Source organism: Molossus molossus, unplaced genomic scaffold (genome assembly GCF_014108415.1).
Source record: "Molossus molossus isolate mMolMol1 unplaced genomic scaffold, mMolMol1.p scaffold_m16_p_11, whole genome shotgun sequence".
Classification (NCBI taxonomy): Eukaryota; Metazoa; Chordata; class Mammalia; order Chiroptera; family Molossidae; genus Molossus; species Molossus molossus.
The window spans coordinates 105157479-105176154 of record NW_023425346.1 but is presented as its reverse complement, the minus strand read 5'-3'; the positions used below and the strand labels follow the sequence as shown (position 1 = coordinate 105176154).

Sequence of the window (18676 nt, the reverse complement as noted above, 5' to 3'; positions counted from 1 at the left end):
TATAGAAATGGACTCGCACTTAAACATTTCTGTGACGATTGTATGTTTTCCCAGGACGCACGCACACGACTTTCACTCATTGCGAAGAGGCCCAGGGACCATAAACGTTCAGAATCAGGCTGGGCCGGTCCCCGCGCTACCCGCACAGCCTCGCGTAGCTCCGGGCAACAGGAGGAGGACGGTCGAGGGCTGGGCCCGGTTCTCTCTCGAGCTCCGAGGCAGAGCTCAGAGCCGAGGCTGAGCCCAGGTTCCCTGTTCAGCTGGGTTGTCATGAGCATGGGGTGTCTCATCTGCCTCAGGGGTGGGCTGGGGGTTCTGGGGAGCCCAGCTGGGATCGGCCGGTGGTCCTGGTTAGGCCGGGTGGCCCCTGGATGCAGTTTGTCCCCAGTGTAGTTGTTTAACAGAAGGTCAGGGAGGAGAAGAACGCAAGCGGGGACGAGCTGGACAGAGCGGAAGTCACAGAGAGCAGAGCAAAGGCTCATTAGACCGGGGTGGGAGTGGGGTGGGGGGGCCGATGCCGGTTCCGAGAGGCTCTGACCAGTCACACCCATTCTGTCCAGGGCCCGAGCTGAGGACACCGCCAACTCGGTGGACATCAGGTTGGCAGACTGTTGAGGAAGCTGTGGGACCCTGCACCCTCCCGACGGCGGTCACAGAGTCCGGAGGGCAAAGCCAGATGGCATTTCCTGCACAGCGGTTTGGGTCCCTCCCAGCAGGGGAGCAAGTTGAGCTGCCCCCCCTTGTCCCCGCAGAGCATGGCTGGGGTGGCTCTGCTTGGAGGTCGTCCAGCTCAGGAGCCCTGGCCTGTCAGGTCCTCAGTGACAGCTCCCCGTGAGCCCGCCCCAGGGAACCGCCTGGAGAATGTGCCCAGACAGGAAGCGCATCGATTGTTCTCGCGGAGAACGCCTGCCAGACGAGACATTGTGGTTTCAGACGAGATCAGATCGATCCGTCCTCAGCGACAGGATCAGACAGACGCAGGTGCCACTGTCTTCTGAGAAGGCCGCACCTGCTGTTGGGACAGGGCCCAGAGCGCGGTGGGGCTGTGGGCAGCGGGCGCGTCCGAGGAGTCTGGGTGACCAGCTCCAGGTCAAAGTGGCACCTCGCTGTCCTCCCAACTACTATGACAATACCAAGTGAGACCCCAGAATAGGCTCCTGTCTCAGCTTTGAACCCCCACCCCCACCCCCGCACACACACAGGCCAAGCGGTTGCAGGAATCGAGGAGGATTTTGTCACCCACTGCGAGAGTCTAGACAAAGCTGCACGGACAAGGTCAAGGCTTAGTCCCAGACGGAGGAGCACAAGGCACCCAGAGCCAGGGCAAAGGGTTTGGTCTCCGTTTCCTCTCTTGCTGTGTCTGCATCGGCCGGAAACCCAGAGGCCGCCCCTCCGCCGGACGGGCCGTGCCCGGTGTCTCAGTGAGGGCCCCTCCTTCTCCACCCGGGCAGAGCTGTACCCTGGGGCCCATCACAGGAAGACGAGGGCATGTGGGGGCGACCTGCACCCAGCATGTGAGGTCCCCTTAAATAGGAGCCCAGAAGAGTCCTGGCGGGAGGGTGGCTGGAGACGGATATATTTTGGGTGTGGAATTTGGGGGGAAAGGATAATTATATTCCGCTCAGACTCTTTCGAGCATAATGTCCCTTCTTTAGAACGGGGGGGAGGGAAGAGGAGGCCTCTGAGGGTCCAGAGGGTAACCCTGAGCGGTGCCTGCAGCACAGGGCCCATCAGTCCGACCCGGAGCTTCAGATCTGGACGGGGAGGTGGTGGGGCCCGAGCCACACACACGGTCAACCCCGGTCGGCCAGATGTCACTGCACGGGGGTGGGGGGCATCAGGAGCTACAAGTGAGAGTCACCTCCTGCAGTAGAAGACGCCTCGGATGTGACTCACTGTCACAAACAGAGGACTCGCAGCAGGTCCGCCTGGTGTGCTGGCCGGGGCGTGAGACCGCGGAGCAGGAGACGGGGGACCAGGCTGAGACGGAAGCAGGCGAGTGTCAAGGGGTCAGTGTCCTCTGAGTGCAGATGGATTTGACGCAAGGAAACCGCCCTCAGGACAGAAGGAGGAAGTGACCGGATGTGGAGGGAGAGGCTGGAGGCTGTGGAGAGGTCACACCCCTGGTCCTCGCTCTCCCCCTCTTGGGGTGGAACGCAGTGGGAGCATGGTGGAAATGTGCCGGAGTCCTGGGGACGGCTCAGGACCCCCGGGGTTGGTGGCACACCCCTGTACACGGAGCTGGGGAGGACAGTGTGGTGGCCACAGCTCTCAGACAGCCCGGCCAGGGCTCCTGCTGTCCAGCACTTGTGTTGGGTATTGGGGTGAATCCCAACCCCGAGACTGTGCCCCAGCAGGACGGCATGAGGTGCTGAGAGGGCCGGAGGGCAGGCAGGGTCTGGGCATTGGTACAAAGAGGCCAGAGCATGCTGGGGGGTCAGGGTCTCAGTGTGGGGGCCAGCCGCTCAGTGTCCTGCCACGACCACCTGTACACGAGCAATGGTCCCCATCCTAGAAGCAGACCGGACCCTCTGCTCTGCATCAGGGACCAGCCAGGAGCCGGTGGACAGTGTGTGGAGTCAAGACGCCATCAGCTCTGTCACCGTGAGGGCCAAGAGCCCCTCCCTGTCACCCACCACTGACGTGGCCAAAAGCAGGGGGTGGGGCTCTGGAAGAGGAGACCAAGCCCTGGGCGGACATCAGAGAAGCCTCTGGAAACCCAAAGCGTCCTTGCTGTTCACGGGGTGGGACGCAGGGGGAGCCTGGATGGTAACAAGGGACCCAGCCATCTCTGCCCAGCTGGGCAGGGTGGGAGCGAGTCTCAGCCCCAGAAGGAAGCAGTGTCCCTCTGAGAACACGTGGACGCTCTCCGCCCCGGAGAGGAGGGGCGCCGGACTCCTGGCCGTTGCAGGCCTCACGCACGCGCAAGGACTCAGCTGCTCCCACGGGCCCAGGAGCCGGCCGAGCGGGGCTGGCTCGTGGCTCTCTGCAGGCTGGGGGCACCCTCCTGCGGCTGCCACAACACACTGCACACATTTAGTGGCTTAAAGCAACACCAGTTTGTGATCTCCCAGTTCTGGAGCTCAGAAGTCCAACCCGGATGTCGCCGGGCTGAAACCGAGTGTCGGCAGGACTGTGATCCACCCTGGAGGCTCTGGGGCACATCTGTCCCCTTTCTTGTCCAGCTCCCAGGGCACTTTTCCCTGTGCCAGCCCCTCCTCCGTGCAGAACCAGCGCGCCGAGCCTCCCAGTGCCCTGGCTCCTGTGCTCCAGCCTCTCCCCCGCCCGGGCCCTTCCCTCCCAGTGCCCTGGCTCCTGTGCTCCAGCCCCCCCCCCCCCCCGCCCCTTCCCTCCCAGTGCCCTGGCTCCTGTGCTCCAGCCCCCCCTCCCCCCCCCGGGCCCTTCCCTCCCAGTGCCCTGGCTCCTGTGCTCCAGCCCCCCCTCCCCCCCCCCGGGCCCTTCCCTCCCAGTGCCCTGGCTCCTGTGCTCCAGCCCCCCCCCCCCCCCCGGGCCCCTTCCCTCCCATTGCCCTGGCTCCTGTGCTCCAGCCCCCCCCCCCGGGCCCCTTCCCTCCCAGTGCCCTGGCTCCTGTGCTCCAGCGCCCCCCACCCCGGGCCCCTTCCCTCCCAGTGCCCTGGCTCCCCTGTGCTCCAGCCCCCCCCCCACCGGGCCCCTTGCAAAGCACTGGGCCACCTGGAGAGCCCAGGGTCCCCTCCCGACGCCCAGGTCAGCTGTTCAGCAGCCTTAACGGCACCCACACCTTAATTCCCTTTTGCTGTGTAACGAACGTGTTCACAGGTTGGGGGGATCTGGACGTGGATGCTTGGGGGGGCTCATTATTCTGCCAGAGTTCTGCGGGGAAAGAAGGTGAGGTCTTACTCCCCACCGGAGGTTCCCAGATGTAAAACCCACACCCCGGCCACTCCTGAGAACAGCCTAAAGGCATGTGTCCCCCAGAGGCCAGGGAACGAGGGTCGGGTCTGACCCCAAGGACGGGGCTGAAGCCGAGAGAACCGACGAGTCACAGGACAGAGAGGAAGCTATGACAAGGAAGGCGAGCAGACCAAGCCCGGGTGTCAGAGGACATCGCCAGGGAGAGACGGATGCCGTGACCACACAGCGGCTAGGTGTCAGAGGACATCGCCACGGAGAGACGGATGCCGTGACCACACAGCGGCTACGTGTCAGTCCCGGTTCCCTCGCGTCAGGGACTGCAGGGTGGGAAACACACGTGCTGACGCTCTGCGCTCCTCCAAAGAGGAGGACCGGGGATGACACAAGCGATAAGGGGACCTGGCCAGTTGCTCAGTGGTTAGCGCGTCGGCCCGCAAAGACTCATGAGTTCGATTCCCGGTCAAGGGCACGTGCTTGGCTTGCAGGTTCATCCCCGGCCCTGGTCAAGGTCATGCGGGAGGCAATCCATGCATGTGTTTCTCTCACATCGATGTTCCTCTCTAGCCCCCCTCACTCCTCCCCTTCCACTCCATTTAAAAATTAGTGGAAAAATATCCTTGGGTGAGGATTAAAAAAAAAAAATGGTAATAAAGAGGAGCCCAGCTGGTGTGGCTCAGTGGTTGAGCGTCGACCCAGGCACCAAGAGGTCACCGGTTCAATTCCCAGTCAGGGCACGTGCCCAGGTTGTGGGCCCAATTCCCAGTGGGGGGCGTGCAGGAGGCGGCCAATTGGTGTTCTCTCTCATCAATGTTTCTCTCTATCTCTCCCTCTCCCTCTCTAAAAATTTTTAAAATAAATTTTTAAAAAAGGTAATAAAGAGGACACGGTGTTGGTAGTGAGCAAGGTGCTGAGAGAGTCCCCGGCCCTCCTGAGCGACCTCAGACCCAGGAGAACCGGGCTCTGCTGCCCACTGACTTCCTGCTCCAGCCCCGGTCACTCGGCCCTGGAGCGTGTCTGGACGCCACGTGGCCACCATGGGTGACTTCCAACCCCTTATTGTTATTATTATTATTTTATTCTTTAATTGTTTTTATCATAAGAAATGTGAAGTTTTTTCTAAGTGGAAATCAGAGCCCAAACCGGTAATAAGGAAAACAATAGCTGGAGAGAAGGGAAGGAGAGAAATCAGCTCAAACCACCACCTCCCGTCTAGGGGCCAACGAACCATAAACCGGCTTCTGTGTTAGGTTTCATTTTAAGCTTGTTTGTTACCTTACTAGCTAAACGAATCTCTTAGATGCTAATTTCAATAGAAAAAAGAGACACATGAATAAAAGCTACCTCTGAAGTCAAGTTAAAAATATCAGCGCCCTGGCCGGTTTGGCTCAGCGGTTAGAGCGTCGGCCTGCGGTCCAGAGAGCCCCGGGTTCGGTTCCCGCTAAGGGCGCGTACCTCAGTTGCAGTTTGTCCCCGGCCCTGGTTGGTCGTGTGGGTGGCAGCCACTTGATGTGTCCCTTTCACATCGATGTTTCTCTCTCTCTCTCTCTCTCCCTTCCACTCTATCTGAACAAAAAATGGGAAAAAATGTCCTCGGGTGAGGATAAAAAAAAACAAAAAACATTAGCAATTATTTAATTGTATTTAGCCCTTTCAATGTTCATTTTGTTTGCACAGACATTATTCCTTTTGTGCCTCTTAACCCTGTGAATTTGAGCAGATTTTAGGAATGAGGGGAAACAAGACAAAACAAGGTATTCGGAGAGGCTGACCTCACGCCACAGGGGTTCTAGGAGCTGGAGCCAGCCTCCGTGGGCTCTGGGGCCCCCACTGCCCACCTGCCCTGCACCCCTCGCCCTGCAGCCCCTGCCTTCTCTCCCACTCACATTCATTTATTTTCCTGTCTTCATACGCCTTCTAAGGGACATGATAATTTTAATAACGGTGCAATAGTCATTGTACCTGGCTACTTAACATTTTTTAATGTACAAAAATCACACTGAAATGCCAATATGCTTTAATTTTCCCACCACTCAGAACATTTGAACAGGTATGGAAGATTCTGGACCAGACAATGCGTAAAGAGAAGACAAGAAATATTCAAATAACTTACGCCCCGTTTCTAAACGGTGCCCATTGCTCTAGCGGCCACAGTTCTCCGTGACTCACACTGGGCGGTGTTCCTAGATTTTTGCAGGAATTCAGGTCTGTTTGCAGACGTTACACATGCCCATGACCACCTGTTTGCCTTTTTGGGACAGGCTCCCAGGCCTAATATTTGACTTGTGGGCTGCGTCTCTGAGACGGGGCGTCTGTTTAGGTAAAGGGCAGTTCTCACCCAGGGGCGCGTCCCCAGCCCTGCTGCGGTGTCGTCCTCTGGAGGTACGAAGACCCAGTAACTCCACCCTGAACACAGCTTCGGGGCCCCTGGGTAACGCGGAAGAGTGACCGAGAGGACGCAGGTGAGCGAGGGCAGGCGAGGCACAGGCCAGCCGTGAGCACAGGTCAGGGGACGCCTGTTTGCAGACGTCCAGGCGGGTGGCACCGGGCTCTGGGCTCTTCCAGGGAGGGAGTCACAGAGCTGGGCTGAGACTACCGAGTTGATGTTCTCAGGGAGGTTTACCTGCTGCTCCTTCATGTTTACGTGACATTAACAATCAAGATGTGATAATTTTTTTTTTTTTTTTTAATCCTCACCCGAGTAGGCGGGAGAGAGAGAGAGAGAAACATCCACGTGAGAGGGACACATTGAGTCGTCACCACCCACACAACCCAACCAGGGCCGGGAACAAACTGCAACCGAGGTACATGCCTTAGTGGGAACCCAACCCGGGTCTCTCTGGATCACAGGCTGATGCTCTGACCGCTGAGCCAAACCAGCCAGGGCAAGACGTGATTATCTTGTTTGCACTTAAAGCCTTTTGACACCCAAATAATGTGAACGGACGTAGAACATTTACAAGAGAAACCCTACAAAACCTTACGAGGCACGGCCCCTGGCCATCTTCCCACCAGCAGCAATGACTAGGTGCTCTTCAGAGCCGGAAGCCCCTCGTCCTCAGTGTCCCCACCTGTCCCTGGGGTCATCCTCAGTGCCCCCACCTGTACCTGGGGTCGTCCTCAGTGTCCCCACCTGTCCCTGGGGTCGTCGTCAGTGTCCCCACCTGTCCCTGGGTCGTCCTCAGTGTCCCCACCTGTCCCTGGGGTCGTCCTCAGTGTCCCCACCTGTCCCTGGGGTTGTCCTCAGTGTCCCCACCTGTCCCTGAGTCATCCTCAGTGTCCCCACCTGTCCCTGGGGTCGTCCTCAGTGTCCCCACCTGTACCTGGGTCGTCCTCAGTGTCCCCACCTGTCCCTGGGTCGTCCTCAGTGTCCCCACCTGTCCCTGGGGTCATCCTCAGTGTCCCCACCTGTCCCAGAGTCGTCCTCAGTGTCCCCACCTGTCCCTGGGGTCGTCCTCAGTGTCCCCACCTGTCCCTGGGGTCGTCCTCAGTGTCCCCACCTGTACCTGGGTCGTCCTCAGTGTCCCCACCTGTCCCTGGGGTCGTCCTCAGTGTCCCCACCTGTCCCTGGGGTCGTCCTCAGTGTCCCCACCTGTCCCTGGGTCATCCTCAGTGTCCCCACCTGTACCTGGGGTCATCCTCAGTGTCCCCATCTATAACTGGGTCGAGAGCAGTCAGGTCCCGAGGTTGCCTGAGGAGTGAGTGAAATGTTTGGTGGTGCGTGGCTATTTTATTTCCTTTCATTGATTTTTTTTCTTTCACCCATCCCCCACCTTTGACAATCATCAGCTTGTTCTCTGTATCTGTTTTGTTTATTCATTTATTTTTTAAAATTCCACATGTAAGTGAAACCATAGGGTATTTGTCTTTCTCATATTTCACTTAGCATGATACCCTTAGGTCCACCCATGTTGTCCTAAGTGCTAAGATTTTATTTTTTTCGTGGCTGAGTAATATTCCATTGTATATATGCACCACAGCTTTGTCCATTTTCTGCTGATGGGCACCTAGGTTGCTTCCACATCTTGGCTATTGTAAATAGTGCTGCAGTGGACATATGGACCTAGAGGGGTGCACACAGCTTTTCAAAGTAGTGTTTTTGTTTTCTTTCAATAAATACCCAGAAGTGTTACTACTGGGTTGTATGGTAACTCTATTTTTTAATTTTTTGAGGAGTCTCCATACAGTTTCCCTCAGTGGCTACACCAATGTACACTCCCGCCAACAGCGCACATGAGCTCCCTTTTCTCCACACCCTCCCTGCACTTATTGTTCGTCGATTCATTGATGTAACCATTCTGTCAGGTGTGAGGTGATATCTCACTGTGATTTTAACTGGCATCTCTCTGATGATTAGTGACATTGAGCATCTTTTCATATATCTATTGGCCATCTGTATGTCCTTCTCAGAGAAGTATCTATTCAGATCCTCTGCCCATTATATATATGTATATATACACACACACACACACATATATATATATTTTTAACCCTCACCTGAGGATATTTTTCCATTGTTTTTTTTTTTCAGATAGAGTGGGAGGGAGGGACATATAGATAGATAGATAGATAGATAGATAGATAGATAGATAGATAAACATTGGTGTGAGAGAGACACATGGACTGGTTGCCTCCCACAAGACCCTGACCAGGGCCGAGGACGAACCATAACTGAGGTATGTGCCCTTGACCGGAATCAAATCCTAGACTCTTTGGTCCTCGGGCTGATGCTCTAACCGCTGAGCCAAACCAGCCAGGGCCCTTGGCCCATTTTTAAATTGGATTGTTTTGTTTGTTTGTTTGGTGTTAGGTTGTACAGGTTCTTTATATATTTTGGATATTAACCCCTTGGCAGATGTATCATTGGCAAATATCTCCTCCCATTTATTAGATTGTGGTGTTTTGCTTGTTTTGTTGATGTTTTCCTTTGCTGTGCAAAAGCTTTCTTAGGTTGATGTGGTCCCATTTGTTTATTTATTTTTTCCTTTGCTCCCCTTGGCTGAGGAGACATCCCAACAAGACACAACTAAAACTCATATCAAAGATCTTGTGCCTGTGCTTTCTTCTCAGAGTTTTACAGTTTTAGGTCTCACATTTCAGTCTTTAATCCACTTTGAGTTTATTCTTGTATGGAGTGTAAGCAGGTGGTCCAGTTTCCTTTTTCTGCAGGTGTCTGTCCAGTCTTTCCCACACCACCTATTGAAGAGACCGTCACTATTTCTCGTCTCCCTTGCCGTAGATGAATTGCCCATGTAAGTGAGGATTTATTCTGGGCTCCCTTCTCTATCCCGTGGATTGAGACGCCTGCTCTGCGCCAGGGCCATGCTGTTTTGATGATTGTATCTTTGTCGTATAGTTTGGAACCAGGGCGCATGTTTCCTCCTACTTTGTTCTTTCTCAAGGTTTCCTTAGCTCCCGTGGTGTGCAGATCAGCTGATATTCTCCACAAGAACTGAATCCCAAAGGAGAAGGAAGGATTTGAAGAGAATATGAGCAGTAAGAAACAGGTCCTTTCCCAAAGTGCCTTCTGGTCTCAGTAGCTGCTTTCTTGCTCTAGAGGCAGGAACCACCTCCCAGGAGCCTCACCGGGGCCCCCTCCTGGTGGCCTCCTTCCAACGACATCTTCTCCCTGGGGGCCCTTGAGGACAGCGAAGGTCAATGCTGCTGGAGTGTCTGTCAAAGACGGAGGAGTCCCTTTGAGCAAAGCCTCTGTTGTCCACCCCCTTCCCCACACGTAGGGAGGCGGCCGCACCCCTGGGCTCACAGCCCAAGCCCCGCACTGGGCAGCAGACTTGGCATCAGGACGTCCATTCTCTCACACAGATGTCGACCCTATTCGAAGGCTCAAAGTTCATCCCCGGCAAGACCCACGTTCCCATGGCAACGCCGCGCCCGGATTCCATCTAGAGCGCCTCCATGCCAGCACTGTTAGCGTCCCAATGTAGCACATCTTCGAGTTTTCGACCCTTTGGCGCTCAGCACTGTATCCTGACGGGAAGCCAGGAATAACATCACACCCTGTACAGTAAACAGCCCACTCCCAGTTCCCTGGTCGCCCATGCCAGCTTCAGGAGAGGTCTGAGCTGCCCAGGCCAAGTCCCAGGCGAGGAGGCCTCCGGCTTCCTTCTCCTCCTCTTCCTGCCTGGAGGCCTGCCACTCAGGAGCAGTGCCCGGGGAACCCTTCCCGCAGCCCGGAGCAGAGCCCACACAAGGTCGGGGCTGCTGGCAGCCCTGTGCCCTGGAAGAGGCACCGTTCTCCTTGGCATGGCACTCAGGGGGCTTTGGTGTTTGGGGGGTGCCTGGTCATGTAGGTGTTAGTGAAACCAGTCTCACAGGCCCATGGCTCCAGTCCTTGTGACTACCAGGGACAAACTCGTTCTTCCCGTGCCAAGTGGTGCCCTGGTCTCAGTGGTGAGGAGGTGCTGGGTCTCCACCCAGACCCGCCCCACATCCTTGCCAGGGGCCGGGCGCTCCTCTTTGGGAGAAACCCACCTAATACGCATTTTTGGTGACTTTGTAAATATAAAAAGAAACACCGTTTTTTGTTCTTTGATAGTTTTCAGACGGGTGTGCTTGGTGAGTTGTCTGCTTAGCAAGTTGCCTTTTGGCAAATTTGCTGTTGGTGAGCTGACCTCCAGCCCACACACGGTGTCCACATCCGCTGGACAGAACAGGGGTCCCCAAGACACGTACGGGTTTGCTTCTTGGTTTCAGGTCCCCCCCATTAACTGTGTTCTGTCATCCGTCTTGGTCGGTTTGGTACCCCTTTCGGAGGAGGATAAAACATCCGATGCTCATCTGAACAATTCCTGAACTGCAAGTTTGTGCTGGCCGCCCACTGAGCGGTCACCGGAGGCCCGGGGTCTGCACTCGCCTGCTGCTGATCCGCAGATCAGAGAACCGGGAACTGGGAGCCCATGAGTTGTCCCCATGGGGATCGAGGAGAAACCCGGAGACAGGCCACGGAGGATGGGGCTTGTTGGGGCGACGAATGGATGAGCATTTCTGTTGAAACTGGTTAAATGCACAGATAAAGACTGAGCCGAGGTTGGGGGGAAGGGAGTTTCTATTTTAAACGTTATCTTTGGTTTCATCACGGACTGCTGGTGGTTTCGCCAACGCTCTCTGGAGAGCCGACTTCGGTGTCAGGAGCTGGAGTCCTTATTCTGAGCTCACTTCAGCCTCAGCTTTGTGCTTGTGTCCGAGACCACGGCGGCCCGGGGCCCTGGAGGCCACGGGGGGTGGGGGCACGGAGGAGGGCTTTTCGCAGGCAGGGGCAGCTTCGCTGAAGCAGTAGCACAGTGAACAGGAGACAAAAACAATAAAAACACCTGCCCTAATCCCACTGTTCACGTGACTTTACCTCCTAAAAGGCTCGCAGCCAGACCCTGCACGGGAGAACCCGTCACGGCTTGTGCCTGGACTCCACGGTTCTTGGACGTGGACTTTCCACGTGGCTGCCTCTCTGTGTGCAGCCGTTCTCAGGGGCCACAGAGTGGCCATTGTTTTAACATTCGCCCACACCCTCCCCCGTCTGATGGGCAGTGAGGATATTTGATAAGCCACCCCATTCACACGGTGGCCGAGAGGACATAGAGGATGACCTAGTGCCCCCAACTGTAGCCCATTCTCAGAAAATTCTTCTAAAAATAATTTTTTCAATCATCACCCAAGGATATTTTTCCATTGATTTTTAGAGAGAGACAAAGAGAGAGGGGTAAGGGGGAGAGGGAGAGACAGAGAGAAACATTGATGTGAGAGAGACACACTGATTGGCTGCCTCCCATATGGACCCTGACCAGGGCTGGGGATCGAACCGGCCAGCCAGCTATGTGCCCTGGACTGGGAATCAAAGCCACGACCCTTTGGTCCATGGGCCAACACTATAACCAGGGAGCCACACCAGCCAGGGCTCTCAGGCACTTCTGAACGAGGACTTCACCCTGACCAGCGGGCCTGGGGACCTGGCCAAGCCACAGTTGTCCACAGCCCGGGGTTGTCACACTTCAAACTCACGGGGGACCTCCCTTCCCAGCAGTACTCAGAGGTGAGCCGAGCTGTCTCCTCTCTCAGTGAAATGACTGGAGGAAGGTGAACACCAGGAATAGTGGTGTCAGACGGACTCATCCACATGTAGGGCACACAGGACTTTCTGCACAACCCCTTCAGCTACGTCCTGTGGCTTTAAATACCGGGATCAGCTGAATAATGGTCCCCCTTACCCAGAAACCTCTATGTCCTAGTTGCCCAGACCTGTGAACATGTCACTTTACTTGGCAAAGAAGGGACTTTGCAGACATGATTGAGTTAAGGATTTGGCCAGGGGAGGTGACCCTGGATAATCTGGGCGCACCAGTGCCTCCCCAGGTCCCTAGAAGGGGAAGCGGGGCAGGGAGTCAGACGGGGTGGCGGTGAAGGGTGTTACGCTGAGGCCTTGGCCATGGAGGAAGGGCCAGGAGCCAGGAGTGGGGTGCTCCTGGAAGCTGGAAAGACAAGGTGTTTAGAACCCCTGAAGGGGTGCAGCCTTGCTCACACCCTGATTCCAGGACCTCCGGCCCCCAGAATCAGGAGACATGGTTTGTGTGTCTACGCCGCTGAGTGTGTAGTAAGTAGAGCAGTAGTGAGAACTGTCTCCTGTGTGGCGAACACGCCCCAGCCACAGCTCTCCAGCTCCAGCGTGCGCACCCCTCGCCTAGCGGCCGAAGGTAATCCAGTCTCTGCTTCCCCCAGACCTGGTCTACCTGTGCCTTCCCCTGAGGGGACAACTCCACCCTTCCAGTGACGCAGGCCATGACCTTCAAGTCACCTTTGACTCCTCCCATGTTCTCCAGCCCACAGCCAATCTGTGGGCGGACTTCCCGGCTCCCCCGGCAAAGCTCAGCCGACCACGTCTCGGTGGCTGCAGTGTGCTGAGCCGGGGTCTGGTCCTGCTCTGCTCGGGGGCCTCGGTGACTCAGAGCGAACCCAGGCGCTGCAAGGTCCACAGGACCCACGCGTGCCACCACGGCCCGTGGCCCTGCTCTGCCCAGGGCCCCCCCTTGTAGATGCTCTCTTGGCTACTGCCTTTTTTTTTTATTGTAGAGAGTATTACAGATGTCCCCCTTTTCCCCCCTCTGACCCCCTCCTTCCTGCTCCCACCCCCTCCTGATGTCCCCCACCTAGTGTCGGTGTCCATTGGTTGTGCACACATGCGTATATGTTCTTTGGTTTATCCCCTCCCTCCTCTCCCATCCCCCTTCCCTCAGGTTTGTCAGTCTGTTTCCAACTTCCATGTCTCTGGATCCCTTTTGGTCGACAGTGTATTTTATTCATTATGTTCCACAAATAAGTGAGATTAGGGGGTACTTGTCTTTCTCTAACTGGCTTATTTCACTCAGCATAGTGCTCTCCAGGTCCCTCCAGGTCGCCTCAGAGGGCGCGAGGTCTGTCTTCCTCACAGCTGCGTAGTACTCCATTGTGCAAACGAACCGCAGCAAGAGAACAGCAACGGGTCACCTACAGGGGCCCCCATACGGCTCTCAGCTGACTTCTCAACAGAAACACTACAGGCCAGAAGGGAGCGGCAGGAAGTAATCAGGTCATGAGAAACAAGGATCTGAACCCAAGACGACCCTATCGAGCAAGGCTGTCATTCAAAACAGAAGGTGACAACAAGAGGCTAAGGGAACATACTGGCTACTTCTCTCACCCCGAGTCTTTGCTCAAACCTCCCCTTCCCCACAGGCCCGCCAATCCCCAGACACCCAGCAGAGATAGCAGGAGCCCAGTGGACTCGGAGCGTGAGGGGTTGGGGGCGGGACATGCCAGGGAGCGGGGTCCCTGATGATGCCGGCGAGTTTGAGCTCAGTTGTTGGGGAGAGGACGGGACCTCCAAAGCTATGGGAAAGGGGGGCGGGAAGCAGCCTTGTCCTGAAACCCCGCAATTGCAACACTGGGGTGTTTCAGAATGAATCGAGCCTTTACCCCTGGATCACGGCAGCTCTTTCCCTCCTGCAGCATCACCCCGTTTGGGGAGGACGTCACCCCGGATGCTGGGTCAAGCTGAAATAAAACTGCTCGGGGCACACTCGAAAGTCGGGGTGTGGGGCCAGGTCCCTCGCTTCAATGGTGAGGAACCCAGGGCCAGAAGAGAGACCTTGCCCAGCGCCTGGCCTCCATCAGCGCCGCTCACCCCAGCGAGCCCGAGGTGTGGAGAACGTGGGGTCCGCGGGCTCAGCCCGCACACTTACTCCAGCCTCTCCTCTTCCTTGCGCCTCAGCTCCAAGTCCCGCTGAACCACCTCCCAGACGTGCTTGGCCTCTGCGTCCGTGAGCTTGGAAAGGTCCAGCTTCTTCCCCATCCTGGCGGCTTGTCGGGGTCACACCTGGAAAATCACAAGATCGTTGCGTTAGCCCGGGAAGCCCGAGAGGCTGGCTGACTCACAGAGCCAGGCGACACCCCGAGCGCAGAGTCCCAGGCGGGGCCTGGGCCTGGGTGTGCGTGGCCCTGCGTGTAGAATCCCTCACCCCGGTTTTCAGGGGCCTCCTAACACCTCCTGGACCTCACACCCTTAGGCGTGGTCCCTTATTCTCTCTCCACTGTGATGTCAAGGGACACCTCCTTCCCCCTGCCCTAGAGCCCGCTTTGTGAGGGGACCCCGGATGTGGGCCTGGGGTCCTGGCCGAGGCGTCCCGGGGGAGGAAACAGCCTGGCGTGGGGCACGATTCTGTTTGGATGCCATTCCGCTGTGGGTGACTGGAAGTGTGCCAATCGCCCTGTGGCTTCAGCAGGTCTTCACTGAGGCCTGACATCTGTCTTCCCGGGAATGTCCCAGAAGGGGTCCAACTGTCTGCTCTCCCGGGGGAGCCTCCATCGGGCTCCTGAACCGGGGGAGCGCCGGCTCACCGTGGATCGCGGCGGCTCACCGTGGATCGCGGACGGAACCCACCAGCGCCGGGAACGGCCCTCCGGGTTCCGCGTGAGAGGTTAACTATGGAAAATGATATTTTCTGAGCAGCGCTCAGGTATCACTCAGGAAGAAAATTCCCACAGAGACTCCATGGCTGTTGACTAGGATGTTCCCTGGCTTGTGCCTTAAAGTTGATGGAAAATAACGTACATGTTTTTGCCCAGCCTCTCAGTATCTCTGCTCTCAAGCATGGTCTGACTGTGAACCCCATATCAGGAGGGGACCCTGAGTGCCCGGATCATCCAAACTGTCCTTATTGGAGTTGAATTTAGATTTTGGACAAAACAAAATGGACTGATGCCTCCTGGAGCAGTTTCTGGGTTTGAAAAACATTGGAAGTTCTTTGACAGATGAGTGGGAATTATTCAGTTTTTCTTTTCTTTTTTTACCACTTTTGAAAAAAAAAATACTGTATCCTAAGAAGTGAATTCTTTGCCATTCTATTTTCAGAGCAGACGAAGCGCGTGACCGTCAGCTGGCTGAGGACATTCCCTCTCCTGGGGACGAGGCCCACACGGGCTCCTGCTGCTTGAGCGAGGCCAGACACGCGCTGAGCTGGGACCCGGGGAGGCCCGGCGGGGGAGGCAGACGGCCCAGGAACCCCGGCATCTCGGCCCAGCACATCTGGGCCGCTGCCAGGCTGCCCGAGTATTAGGAAAGTGATATATATGTATCCATGAAATGAAACAGTGATGGTAGAATATCCCTTTTGAAACACACATCCCTTGTAGCTAACCCAAGACCACACTGTTGCTACTTCATGGGTTAGACATTACCTGAAACATTTTACCCAAACGCTTATTTTTAGTTCTGGCCCAAGGACAGGGTGAGCCGCAGGGCAGGGGGCCGGCAGTTTCAGATGGGACCTTGGGGGAGGTTCTTTGGGGGGGGGGGGCTGGTCCTGGGATAGCCAGGGGTTGAGGGCCAACGGCCACAGCATGGCTTTACCTACTGTGACCTAGCCTTCCCATCTGATGGATTAACAAAATGCTTAAAGCTTTTTTTTTTTTAAAAAAACTATGTTTAGAAAATACTCTTACATTGCATGAAGAACATGTCTGACTTCAGCATTTAAAATGCCCACACCGAAAGTCACTCGTGTTTTGGGGCATGTTGCTAGTGCCCCTCTGGCTTGCCTGAGGCTGGACCCTTGGGGTAGTGGGAAAGCCGGCCCCTCTGCCGGGCACAGCCATTCCACGGGGCCCACGCGGGCTCAGGGAGGGGCAGCCTTTCGGCCTGTCTTCTCCTTGCCCATCACTCCTTGCTCCCTTGCTCACGGAGGCCCGATCTCCACTTGGTGCCCCTCACCCACCACAGTCACGGGCAACCCCCAGAGGGTGCAGGGCTGCTGTGGCATCTGGCCTGGCCCCGGGGAACCTCCCAGGGCACATGCATTGGGACGGCAGACTCCGTCCTCCAGGCTCTGTCCCATTTCAGCGGAGATAACTCCTAGTCACGAGGTTCCTGAACAAAACACTTTCAGTTTGCCTCGTTCCAGATTTAATCACGCTTTTAATTTTCGAGACTGTTAACCTTCTCCGGTCATTTGATAGTTGTAAGGGAGAGAAGAGGGGGTGACATGGGGGTGACGAGGTGGGAAAGACACAATGAACTGGTTTTATACAGTGACTATCCCGGACCAGAACGCCGAACTTCAGGGGTGTGTCATCTTTTCTGAGTTCATATTTTGGCCTAATTAAAGGGTCATCTGGACCGGGCTCGCCTCCCTGTCCCTCAGCTCCATGTGCCCTGGGCCCTGAGCTTCTTCACAATGGTGACTACGAGCTGTCCCACCTGAGCAAATCGAGCTGAGGAGCCAAAGTCCCTCCCCAAATGCCCAGCTAAGTGTGGCAGGCGTGCCCGCTGACTCAGGACCCAGGTGTGAGGTGGGTGCTGCTCTTGCTGGGGAAGGTGTGGGCACACTCCCAGGCATGGCTCTGAGCCAGGGCCTCTGGGTTCACTTTCTGGCTGGTTCCCAAATGCCACCCCCTGGGAGGAACCGCCCCTCCCCCCGCCCGCATCAGCTGCAAAGCGCGCACGTTCCCCCTGAGGTCCCCTCCGGCTCAGGTGTCCCAGCACATCTGTGGCTCAGGGAAGAGCTCTGAGGTCCCAGCGGACGGCCCACCCTGGGGGTGCTCTGCAGCCTGCCCTCTGCCTGCCCCTCTCTCTGCCCTCCCAGGTCCTCCCTTTATCCGTGGACACAGGTCCTGCCTTTGCAGCGAAGGCCTCAGCATCCACAGCAAGGACACGGCCCCGGATGGCCGTGGGCTGAGGGTCAGGAGCTGGCTTCCATCCCAGTTCAGGCACCAGCCGGCCCGTGACCTGGGACACGCTCCCTGGGTGTCAGCTCTCCCATCTGTACCAGGGACACCAGCAGGCTCCGAGACCCGCAGCCCTCCCTCTCCAGCTCCGCAGATGCCGGATGCGAGAATCAAAGGGGGGGCGTAGGTGGGGAGGAAGGGGGAGCTCATCCTCCAGAGGCTGCTTCTGGAAAGAACAGGACATCAGACCCAGCAGGCTGACCCCAGCACGTGGTCATGTCACTGTCATCCAAGGTGACCAGAACCACCTTTCCCATCAGACTACCTGGCCCCCCAATCCTCCCGCCAGACACACTCGGCTGGCGGTGATTTTCCAGTCACTGGTGCCTCAGCTGGTACGATGCCAACACTCCTCTGTGTGCCTGGCACTGTCCTTGCCCGTGTGCCGTGCTCCTGCCAGGGAAGGTGTGGGCACACTCCCGGGCATGGCTCTGAGCCAGGGCCTCTGTGTTCAGCTGCCCATGCTCGGCAGGGCCCTCTCCTGGGCCTCACACCTGGGCAGGGTGAGCCTTTGCAGTTAGGGCGCTGCTGGGCCTCACCTCCCCCAGCATCATGCCAACCTCTCAGAAAGACATATGTAAATATGATTAAAGAAACAACACAGAAAAAGAAAGAAGGTGTAAAGGCCCCAATCCAACTGAAAATGAAGTGGGGTTTTCAATATCTGGTTAAGACCTGAGCCTGTGACCTCTCAGGAGATTTACAATTTTGCTCAGGCTGCCCAGACCCTCCCCACGTCTCTGCAACAGGGCCAGGGGGCAAGCTGGGGCTGGCAGCACACAAGAGAGGGTTCCCTCCTCCCATGCCAGGACAACCCCCAGGCTCTGCCCCCAAGAACGGCAGGGCAGGAAGCCCAGCAGGAAGTATTTACCCAAACAGCCTCAGGCCCCTGGGCAACCGGCCCCAGGGAGAGTCCGGAGGTCTGCAGCCCCAGCCCCCTGCTCGCACTCCCACAACAGGGCTTCTGATGAAAAGCACCCTTTTCCTCAAAATGGGATGCTCAGGACCTGATCAGTCTGGTCAGAGTACACAGGTGAAGTGTGAGATTTGGGGTTCTGGGGTCTGGACAGGATTTCCTCAGCAGCCTGCAGCCAGGCCAGGGGGTCACTGGGGGCGTGTTCACGCCAGCAGAGCTGCACACCTCTCCGGACCCTCCCGGGGCCCCACCGGTCCCCCACCGGTCCCTCTTCTCCTGGCACTCACCCACTCTCTCCAGGGGCGTGTGCGCTCTGCTTCCGAAGAGCCTGGGCGTCTGGTCAGGGCGCACTGGGGTGCAGGGCGCAAGCCAGGAACTCCTGACTGTCTTGGCCTGGAGGCTGAGGGTGAGGTCCGGGTGCTGCCCCCCCCCCCCGTCACGTGGGCTGCGTCCCGCCCAGCTCCGGGAGCAAGGGCACCTCGGGGTGCTGGGCTGGGAGTGCCAAGCAACCCGGCGCCCGCGCAGGAGGCGCCCATGCAGGGGACAACCCCGCTCTCCCCGCCCCAAGGCAGCTTTGGGGAGAAGGCAGCGGCTGGAGCG

General features: G+C 57.0%; 1 protein-coding gene across 1 annotated transcript in view; it reads right to left on the bottom strand.

Annotated features, from left to right (window-relative positions):
• Nucleotides 1-18417, bottom strand: part of MLPH (melanophilin) — a 40203-nt gene extending 21786 nt beyond the window's left edge. Inside the window, exons 1-2 of the mRNA XM_036254340.1 lie at nucleotides 18364-18417; nucleotides 14121-14254 (exon numbers count right to left, since the gene is read on the bottom strand). Coding sequence (XP_036110233.1) covers nucleotides 14121-14230 — 110 coding nt within the window. The 5' untranslated portion in view covers nucleotides 14231-14254; nucleotides 18364-18417. The remainder of the gene's footprint in view (nucleotides 1-14120; nucleotides 14255-18363) is intronic.
• Nucleotides 18418-18676: the final 259 nt, after the last annotated feature.